General features: G+C 42.0%; 1 protein-coding gene across 1 annotated transcript in view; it reads right to left on the minus strand.

Moving 5' to 3' along the window:
* Positions 1-11,203, minus strand: part of FAM83D (family with sequence similarity 83 member D) — a 25,148-nt gene that overhangs the window by 3,564 nt on the left and 10,381 nt on the right. Inside the window, exons 2-3 of the mRNA XM_044440278.1 lie at positions 2,377-2,544; positions 741-865 (exon numbers count right to left, since the gene is read on the minus strand). Coding sequence (XP_044296213.1) covers positions 741-865; positions 2,377-2,544 — 293 coding nt within the window. The remainder of the gene's footprint in view (positions 1-740; positions 866-2,376; positions 2,545-11,203) is intronic.

Raw genomic sequence — 11,203 nt, forward strand, 5'->3', positions numbered from 1 at the left:
ATGTGAGTTTTAATTAAGATTATTTTATATGGATTTTAACTTGTTTTATCTATGTTGTAAGCCGCCCCGAGGCTTCGGCGAATGGGGCGGCATAAAAATGTTTTAATAAATAAATAAATAAATAAAACATCCTAATCACCAGAGACACAGAAACTGCAGGAGTAGCATGAGAGAACGAGTGCCGCTGATACAATTTACATATCCCAGAATGTGAGTGAGTAAAGGAGTTAGGCCTCTAACCTGCTGAGTCCATACACAATTAGGGAAAGAGAGCATCACATAAACCAGCCTTGCCCAGCCTAGTGCCCTCCAGATATGTTGGACAGAAACTCCCAGCATCCTCCAGCCAGCCATCTGGATGACTCCTCCAGGTAGGAAAAGACTGGACTAACAGGACACATATCACTTATGTATAATTCAGTCAGGCAGATACCGCATACTGCCGCTTCTGAATACAAATACAATTCAGGAAGCTAGAAGAGAAAAGAACTCAAAAAGGTTCAAGGATACTCCCTTTTTTTCTTCAGTGGAGACAAGGTCTTGTCAGTTTTTCAAAAGAAAGTGCTCATGGGAAGTGGTAGAAGTAAAGCATGCCGATACCAGCAGCTTAATGAAATGATGCTTTAGTACTGGTAGCAGTTCCACCAATTCTAACTGTTGAGGCCATGGCAAATGTCCCACAAGACCACACTGGCCCTCATGATATTTGTAACAAATACAAAAAGCATCAGCTTACTTACCTGTAGGAACCTGTAGTCACTCTTACACCATCTACCAACATGAACTTCTCATGAACACTCCCAATTATCTTGGCACCTGATCTTGCATAGTAAGTGATTCCAGTAATAGTTCGGACTCTCATCAGCTGTTTTCAAAATGGCACATATTTTAGACAAAATTGTTAAGGCAATACCTTAAAGCAAAACCAGATGTTCAGACAAGCCAATGTTTGCATTGGTTTTGTTATAGTCCTTTTTTCCACACCTTATGCATGTTATGGTGTTACAGAGGGTTGGCTGGTATGTATATGCATAATACCAGTGCCAATCAAACCGTATATACTTTGTAATTGGGACACATCTTCACAGGATTAGTTCTCTGCACTTCTAAATCGGCCAATATTTTGTTACTATCAAGCTTCCTCCTGTCATCAGATATGGAGATTTTAAGAACTAGGGATTATATTACTGCAATTTATTTTTAATTTGGTTCATACCTTGCCTTTCTCCTAGAAAATGATGCTGAAACCTGCTGCTGATAACCTTATGGAAGAGCTGTCAGTTCTTTGCAAGGGCAGAGGCTGCTAAATAATTCCTATGTTCCTTAATCCTGGAAATGAATCTGTTCAAAATTAAACACAGGCCTACTGGTGCAGAACCTCTTGAATTTGTCAAGCATGAGTTGCTCCTTCCCTTCCCCTTCTGGCAGCAAGCATTTCAGTCAAGGGGGTGGGACCACTGTGTCACCCCTTGGATGCTGTAGAGTTAATATATGGGCCAGACTTGATAGTAGAGAACACAGACAGACTGTATGACTGCATGACAGCTACCTGAACAACAGCTGCCTTTACCTTCCATTGTGGCCTTTGGGCAGCCTTACATAATGTGAGATGTAAAGTTCTTACTTGGGGACCATAGAGGTCAACATGCAAAAATGTCAAGGAGCCACACATGACACACTTGAACGTGATCCGGTAAGGGACATGTGCTTCATGTTAGTATTATATTATTTACAGATTTAATCACCAGTGTAGAGTCTACAGCAGCAATTCTTGATTCCTTCCTGCATCTTAGATGAAAACCCATATTTCCCCTTAAGCCAACAGTTATAGGGCATACCAAAGTGGCACTGTGAAAACCTTACAAGTGCAGTGTATATTCCTTTTAATAATCCAGCTATGGGGCTATTTTCCATAGCCATCTTAATACCACTAGCAGCCATTTGTGAAGACTCCATACTGGATTTTAATATTACTTTGTCCTTATAGATCTCCATGAGCAGGAGATCACATTTAAGGGAAGACAGTTCTCTTCTTGTAGATGTCAATTTAAAATTCACATGATTTTGTCATTAATTGCTCAAAAGTGCTGTTTACCTCAACAGAGCCTGTAAACGGTGGGGAATAGATTTTTGAAGAGGTGATGTCCTGAAAACCTCACAGTGACTTGCCGAGAAGTGGGGAGAAGGAACTCAGTAAAGAACTTGCCACCATACTTTTACTCCAGAGTGGGACAGCTCATGCACCAAGCTGTAACATTTTGTACAATTATGCATAATTGCAGAAGCTTCTAAACTTTGGAGGATGAGGTATTTAATAACATACAACTCTTAGCCACCCTGTTTTCCTCTTGTAAGTGGAAGTGTCCTATAACTTACATTTTCCTTTTCAGGGCAGAAGTCAAGGTTTTTGCACATTTCCATGAAATTGCAGAGAAAAGCTTGATCCAGAAGAATGTAGACTGGAATCCGTCTCTTTCTACAGGCTTCTTGGAGGTCACTTAAGATGTCCATGTCTGTGAAGGAGTCCATAACTATAGCAATCACCTGGGAGATTAAAAGAAAAACCAATTAATTCTATGACCTTATGCAGAAGGTCTGTTTATAAAAAGACTTTGTTTTGAAACTAATAAAAAGAAGTATTTTTCAAGGCTACTGCAGCTAATCCATCTTCCCATTCTGATGGATTACGCATCAATTTTCTTCTAACTTTGGACCTTCTTTCATACAACTTCCATCTGTTTGAATATTCCTCTCCTCTAACCATTAAGATAGCTCACTCTGCTTTCAGCAGGAACCCATGTGAAATCTGAACTCCCTATTTTTGCCATGGCCTTTTGCCACTAGTATTAGTCAACACTCCATCTAGATACAGGAATTCATAATAAAGGAGACCAGAGAAAATACTATTATGACCCCTAGTGTTTTGGCCCTTCCTTCCATAATGCTTAAGTTTTCTCTCAAGAATCCCAGTTGCCCCCATCCCATCTATAGAAGCCATGGAGACTCCTTCTGGGATCTAACTCCAAAATGAACACCACCATTTTCCAGCTGCTACCTGAACACTGTTTCCTTGTTTAAGGAGGACAAGATCATTTGACAAAGTTGTTCAGGCTTCTAGAAATAGATAAATTCATCTTTTATATGTAGAGACCATAGCGCAGTGATGGCTAACCTTTTAGAGACTGAGTGCCCAAAGTGCAACCCAAAACTCACTTATTTATCACAAAGTGCCAACACTACAACAAAACCTGAAAACTGCAGTATTAGTTCAGAAAAAGCAACTCACAGCCAATCCAAGCAAAAGCTCGGACAGTTGCAACTAATGAGTCAAGGCTCATGACATCATCACCTGGCGCCACTACTCCTTTCCGAGCATGTGTATGGCCCCTGTGTGCACTGTTACCCAATGCTCGGCTGCTGGGGTGATGCTGGCGCAACTTGGCTCGCATGCCAATAGAGAGGGCTCTACGTGCCCGCTGTGGCAACCGTGCCATAGTTTCACCACCACTGCCCTAACCCTACCCTGGTGCCCTAATATAGGGGTAAAATACTACTGAAAGGGATGATTTTAAAAAAGCCTTCCTTGAGTAGCTTTTTCTGTACTGCTCATCCTTTCTGCCCATTCTAAACACATTCCAACCATCAAAATCATGCCAGCACACCTCATTTTTCTAACCCTAACCCTGCGCTGGTGCACACCCCTAATCCTAATATAGGGCTAAAGTTCCAGTGAAAAGAGGGCAATTTTGAAAAGGCCTTCCTTGAGTAGCTTTTTCTGCACAGCTCACCATTTCTGCCCATTTTAAACACAATAAAACCTGAAAACTGACGTTTTGGTTTAGAAAAAACACCTCACAGTCAGTCCAAGCAAATGGCAGTGCACTGACCGGCCATGCGAAAGCTCGGACAAGTCACGGCTAATGAGTCACAACTTGTGACATCATCGCCTGGCGCCGCTACTTCTTTCTGAGCATGCGCATGGCCCCTGTGTGCGCTGTTATCCTACGCTCGGCTGCTGGGATGATGCTGGGGCGACTTGGCTAGTGTGCCGACAGAGATGGCTCTGCATGCCTGCTGTGGCACACGTGCCATAGGTTCGCCACCACTGCCCTAGCGAAAGCCACCACCCTCCTCTGCTCCATTCCCTCCCAAATCTCTTTTCTTGATACTTTTTCATTAAGTCCTTACCAGTCTCTCACAGCTTGCTGATACATGCCCCATAACCAAAGATGTTCGCAATGTGAGAAAAGTGCTCTTTGCAAGGGGCTACATGGATGAATCAAGTTCTCATTCAATCCAGCATTTTTTGCATGTGGCCTTACACATGGAATTTTTGTCTTACATACAGCAGAGTGAACCGACACATGGCCTGCAGGCTGCATGCAGCCCGAGGCCTTGTTGTGCAGATCTCTTGCCACTCAGAGCCCCTGTTCCTCCCCACAGTCTGGATCCCAACAATGGCACGGGCATGATTGTGGCAAACTCTCCCAAGGCTGCCAGTCCATCGTGGTCTCTTCCTGAGGCTCAGAAAGACAGTGGGTCAAGCTGGCAGCCTTGCAAGCACTTGCCCTAGCATGCCCCATGCTGCTCCCGTTGTCAAGCACAAAGGTACTCAGGAGCTGAAAGCCTTTGTGCTCATCCGCAGGAGTGGGCAGGGCATACTGAGAAGAATTTGTTGGCTCAGGTACAAGAGGCTCAGCACACCAGTTCCAAGAAGGGAGGAAAGCCCAGGGGGTCACATTGAAAGGTTCCTGGGCAAGAAAAACAGGGAAGAAAGGAATGGGCCACCCTAGAGAAGTGGTCATTGTGCTTGGGCTGTGGTCAGAGAAGGACCTGCCTGTGGTCTCTGCATTGATCACAGGCCCACAAAGCATTCACTGGTTAATTAAATATATTAATTGTCTATATTAACTATATTGCAAACACTTTCATTTACAATATGGAAATGTAACTCATTGTGCGACCCCTTGGTTCCATGTCTAAGTCCTCATGTGGCCCTCAAGGTATGAAAAGTTGGACCACCCTGATGTACAGTTTTATTGAATGAAACCATAAGAAAAGAATGGGTTGAATCAAAGTAATAATATATATGCCTACATGTGCTCATATCTCTTGGTGACAAATTTCCAATGTTGCCGAATTATTTAAGGAATTTGTCCTAATGGACTCCCAGACGTACAAGTTACAGCTTACAAGGAAACCCAGTGCAACTTACATAACATTAAGCACAACACATTAAAACTAATGAACAGTAGGTACAGTATAATGATAAACATATAAAATATTAGGGCAGCAGAAATATTTCAGTTACAAAGTTTATAAAGCTTGGGCTATTTTTTAGAAAGGGTTCACCAGTCAGCAAAAACAATAGGGTGGCCACTAAAAAAGAGGAAGTGTGTTACTATAAAATGACTAAAGATGACAGATTTCCATAAATTGTGCTTGTAAGTGCATCTGCAATGATCCACATGGATCTAATTACTATAATTTAAATAGAAATTCAAAGCACTTGCTCTCCACGTGCTGTCCAAAGGCCCTGTTCTCCCTTCTCATGTAATTAATCTTTAAGCCAGACTTGACTGGACAGCCCTTTCAAAAGAGGAATATCATCTGACATACTTTCAAAGAGATGCATGGTATATGGACACATGGTCACCCTCCCTAGATAGAACTTTCCAAATATTTCAACTTAAAAGGATCCAGTCCTGGTTACTACATTTCTGTTTCCAAGGATGGAGGATCACAGAGAAAGAAAACGGGATGCTTGTAAAAATTGTCCAGGTTCATGGAAGAATGTTTCAGGCTTTGAATGCTACAATCCTAAAGTCACTGAAGCTGACTTCAGGAGCAACAGAATTTGCCCCCTTTGTACTGTATCAATTTGCTACAGCTTTTGTGGAACAGTTAGTGCCGTTTATCAGAAGGGCTTTGAAGAATTTCAGACTGGGGAGCGGGGAGGAATGTTAAAATGTGGCACTACTGCTTTGTAAGAATCTCAAGTATTCCTAGGCATGTGTGCATGTAATTCCTGGGATGGAATTACAATGATCCTGGGATTTTTTTCTTCCATCCCTGCATTACAAAAAACCATTTCCTTCTCTCTGTTGAGTATAAGAGCCTACTTATGACATGGAAAGGATCTGCTTACTGCTGCTGGAGTGTTATGAGAATAAAATGCAATTGCAGTAAATCTGGGAAGGGTTAGGTCAGTCATGCTGCCACAAGGAGCTCTCTCTCAATGTGCCTGTGTGTGCACATGCAAAACAAAACAAAGAAAAAACAAGCCCAGTAATGATCCAGGTTAAAGCTGTATTATAATTCAAAGGATACACCATAGCTGTAAGTAAATTCCTTTATGCACCCAATTAATGCTCAGGATTTCAAGTATTTGTACAGTTTCCCTTGCTTCTAGGCCTCTTGAATTAATTTCATCTCAGTCCTTGAAACAATGCAGTAGTATCAACCAGGTTCTTTCAACGTTTTCTCCATTCCCTTCCTCCCAGGCAGAGGACCAAGTAGCAGGTTGGTGCAGCTGTTGTTGGGAAGGCCAGTGCCACTTATCTGAACAACTCTGAAGAATTTTAGATATTAAAACCACATCTGCAAGATGCATGTGACTTCTAACTTAGTTTCATAAGTAATAAAAGTGGGTCTGGGGAAAAAGTTAACGTTGGCACATACATGTCCACCTCAAGCTTAGGGGTCTGAGCTGCCAGCTCGAACACTGTCTGTGTTGTGGGTTTTTTCAAAGAATCTCCCAATGCAAATTAGAACGTTTTGTGTAGGACTATTTTCTGTTTGCACTGGGAAATTTTCTGATGTCCGAGTTCAATGATGGGCAGTTGTGGCCTTCCAACAGTGTAGGACAATAATTCCCATCATCCAGAAGGCCATGTGTTGCCCACACTAATCCCAGGTACTCCAATCTATTTCACTTGTATTTAGTAAATAAGGCTTTAAATTTTAAAGCCTTATTTAAAGTTTTAAAAATTTCCTGTGTTAATTTTTGGTCCCCAAGTACCTCAAGCATTTGATATTTTGATGATTTTTGATAATAAATTTAATTTGATAAAAGCACACTTAATGAGATCATGTTACACCTCATTTTTATTGGAATACTTGTAAAAATTACCACATACTTCCTTTACATTGTTTGAATTTAAAGAGGGAACGTACAAACTGAGAGCGAGTGTGGGGTAGTGGTTAAGAGTGCAGGTCTAGGACTAGGGTGATCTGGGTTCTAGTCCCCACTCAGCCATGGGTGACTATATGACCGGGTGACTATGAGCCAGTCACAGACTCTCAGCCCAGCCTACCTCACTGGGTTGTTTTGTGGGGATAAAATTGAGAGCAGGAGAAACAGAATGATGTAAGCTGCTTTAAGTTCATAAGAAAAAGAAAGCAGGGTATAAATCAAATAAATTAATGTCCCAAAAAACTATTGACACACTAGTTTATTTAAGCAACCCAAAGAAATGTGATACACTGACAACTACTATTTCAAGAGTGTTCAGTTCTCTTTCGTTGAGGTTCTTGGGGCACCATCCATTTGACTGTCACTGCTTGTTAGTTCAATTACACTAAGACATGTATGTACTTCAATGACAAATCATATTCACTCACACATTATAATCACCTGATAAACACTAATTTTTGAAATGGTCAAGCTTGCCTAATACTGTACTTGCAGCAGGCATACATTCAATTTTACTAATGAACTTATGTTTTCTCTCCTTATCCCAAAGCACTATTATCTCCTGTACCACCAGTGCTCTACTGACTGCAGGACTAGAAGAATTGTGTGTTTCAAGCTGCACAGAGCTGCGGCACACAGGCTGCAGGACCACCCATGCAGCTTGGTAAAACACTGTCAGCTGGCTGAAAAGACAGTCCCTACAGGGTGATTCAGATCATTAGTCTCTTCCCACAAAACCTGACTCTTGCCCATCTTGGACTGGGTGACCTGCTGCTGACGCTGTATGATCATTGACTGCAGTCCCAGAACCTGAATTGTGCCTGCTCTTGAACACCTTGCCTGCAATCCTTTGGAGATCCAAAAACCTGCCCAACATGGGGGCCCTAACTTTCTGGGCGTACTGCCAAAGCTTAATACTTATAGTATCACAGTGTCAATACCATGTGTTGAATATAAGCAAAGTTACGCATTTCAAAGGAATGGGATGAAGAGAATTTTCTTTAGTTTGAATTTTTATGCAAACTTATCTTTCATTTGAAGTCCTACCACAACATAGACGGCTGCAGTGTACTGGCTTAAGAAAGAAGCGGCTCTCTTTTAGCAGAAAGTAGTTATACAAGTATTACAAGTGCACAGGCCTAATATTGTGCCAGGCATCTGAACACACACATGCTGCAGTACACACACCCTGGAGTGTCTGGGTGTGTGTTATCCTATGCAGATGTTGAGCTTGTGCGGTACATTCATTTACTTCTCATGAGACCAGAAGATCTAGGTGTTCATTCCTACAGCAGCTTGCACATCTGGATCCTATGTATGCCTGCACAGTACCTTCCAATACCAATTCAGCACAACAGATAAATTATAAGAAACGAGCGACACAGATGCTCTTTCCCCAACTATGGAATGGAATGGAATGTGTTCACTTCTTTCAAGACTGCCACGCAGCAAGCCATCAATGTTAATTGCAGTATAACCCCATGCCTGTCTATGCAGAATAAAGTCCCACTGAATTTATTGCAATTCCTTCCCAGGTAAGCAAAGATAGCCGTGACTTGAAAGAAACACTGAAGCTACAGCTAAGAAAGCAGAAACATTTAGAAATAGTTTAAAGTACTTTGAGATCAATGCTTTTCAGTAGATAGTGTTTGTTTACATCTTTAAAAAGGCATAATCAAAGCAGCAAACCAAGGACAACCATACAATTCAAGGATTCAGATTCTGAACTTCAGATTAACAAACAAGGTGTCTTTTTCCCAAGCACTGGTAAAACAAAGAAGCAGGAAAAATATGTTTGCATGTGGAGTCAACAGAATACCCACAAATAGGAATTTAGCACTGCAACATGATTAATCATTAGGAGACAATAAGCCAAAAAGTTACAATGAGAATTAAACTGGCTTGTCTCCAGATTGTTTTAAATAAAAAAACAGTAACAAAAAGCTATAATTGAAAGTGGAATGGGGAGGGTATCCCTCAACCTTCATACCTACAGGGAATAGCTATGGCAAGGGTGTTCAGTATGGCACCTACAAGCTGCTCCAGTCATGTCCATACAACTCTTCCCTCCTTGCCCTCTTCAGAAAATAAATGGCCCCTTTCCCTCTCTGTCTCAGGCACCTCAACCAGTAGACAATTTGCAGTGTAGGTGGTTGCCTTCATGCTCCTCACACCCTGCATAGGATGCCCATGATCTTCTTAATATGGAGGCTTACAGGTATCCCTACAGGGATATGCCCTTATAAACTGAGTAAGATTTGCTGTTGTCATAGTGCTACAGTCTTTACATTAATGTGGCATGTGGAGTTCTGAACTGCCTGCAACTTTTTATCTTAATCAAGACAATTGACATTCCAACCCAACCCTTTTTTGAACTCCAAGCAGGCTTGTTTATGAAGCTTGTAGCATCTTCCCGTCTTCTAAAAACTACATGCGCCTTTCAAAAGCTCTTTACCTTGCAACAGCAAGACCAGACAAAAAGCAAGACTCCAAAGCAGCCAGAGAATTAACTGAAGAGTATTTGGGTTTTATGGCCTATGCCCTGATCTTTTTGCAATCCCAACTCTCTCAAAGAAAAAGATTTCCAGAGAATGAATATTGTATATATACTGCATATTAGCAAATGTACATCAATTTAACAAACATGAGCTGAATATGGAATTATCCTATTGTGGTTAAGTCAATATATGATTGCTTATGTATACTGTGTTGTACAGCACTTTTAAGTGTCCCATATGGAGCTGGTAAGACCACTTGGAAAGCTTATAAAAGAATAAAATAAAATCTAGCCCTGACTAGCACTTCTTCATACTTCATTTCCAATCCAACACATGCCTTAGCTGTAATACATGAGCAACTTGAGTTTCAACATGGCCAAGGATTCTGGAAAAATAGACCTAACTTTAAATGCCTATCTAGTAGCTGTATCTTTCCCTCTCCTGCCACCATATGAGAGAAACATAGCATGAAGTTAAGGTTTTTTCCAGAACGGGCCCCAGAGAGCACTCTAGAGTAAAAATAATGGTTTTTTAAAGTCATAGCTGCTAGACAAAGATTAAAATAATGTATGTTTTGGCCTCAATTCAAGAGCCATATATTACATGTAGATAGCTAAACTAATGCTACTAGCTGTCAGACAGAACTCTTGTACCTTTGTACCATGCAGTTGTAGGACTTCAGTTCTGCTGTTTCTTCTTATGCAGAGGAAGCCAAAATTGCACTTGCCATTTAAACAACCCTGCAAACCTGATCCTCGTTAGTCAGAATCTACATTTCTCCTTGGTTTCTGTAAACAAAAGAACCAATGCTTCCTAAAGTCACAGATTGAGTCTGACCAAACACACTTAAGAGCCCATTATCAGGCCTATGCTGTGGTGGTGAGGGCGGCGAAGAAATTCTTCTCCGTTTCCATTGCCTCCTCACAATGCCGTCCGGCGGAGCTTTTTTTGGGTGGTACAAGGGCTGGTTCATCCTGGCCCTAAGAAAGATCTGGTACCACCCTCGCAGGCCTGCTGTGATGACTTTGCCAAGCATTTTAGGGAGAAAATTGCTCAGATTTGTCACGAGCTGGACTCCACTAGTGACCCAGAGGCCTCTGGGGAGATACAAATGTTGCCATCTGGTCCAAAATTGATGGATGAGTTTCAGTTATTGCGGCCTGATGATGTGGACAAGGTGCTTGGACGAGTACATCCCACCACCTGCCTATTGGACCCTTGCCCATCTTGGCTAATTAGCAACGCCAAGCACGGGATAGGGACCTGGATCCTGGAAGTGGTTAACGCCTCTCTGAGGGATGGCCGGGTACCTGGCCCTTTAAAGGAGGCGGTAGTCCAACTAGTCCTGAAGAAAGCATCACTGGATCCAGAGATGGCCACTAATTAGAGACCAGTGGCCAACATCCCGTTTCTGGGCAAGGTGTTGGAGCGGGTGGTGGCGGGACAACTCCAAGCTCTCTTGGATGAAACTGATTATCTGGACCCATTTCAGTCCGGCTTCAGACCCGGT

Source organism: Varanus komodoensis, unplaced genomic scaffold (assembly GCF_004798865.1).
Source record: "Varanus komodoensis strain SLA01 unplaced genomic scaffold, ASM479886v1 scaffold37, whole genome shotgun sequence".
Classification (NCBI taxonomy): Eukaryota; Metazoa; Chordata; class Lepidosauria; order Squamata; family Varanidae; genus Varanus; species Varanus komodoensis.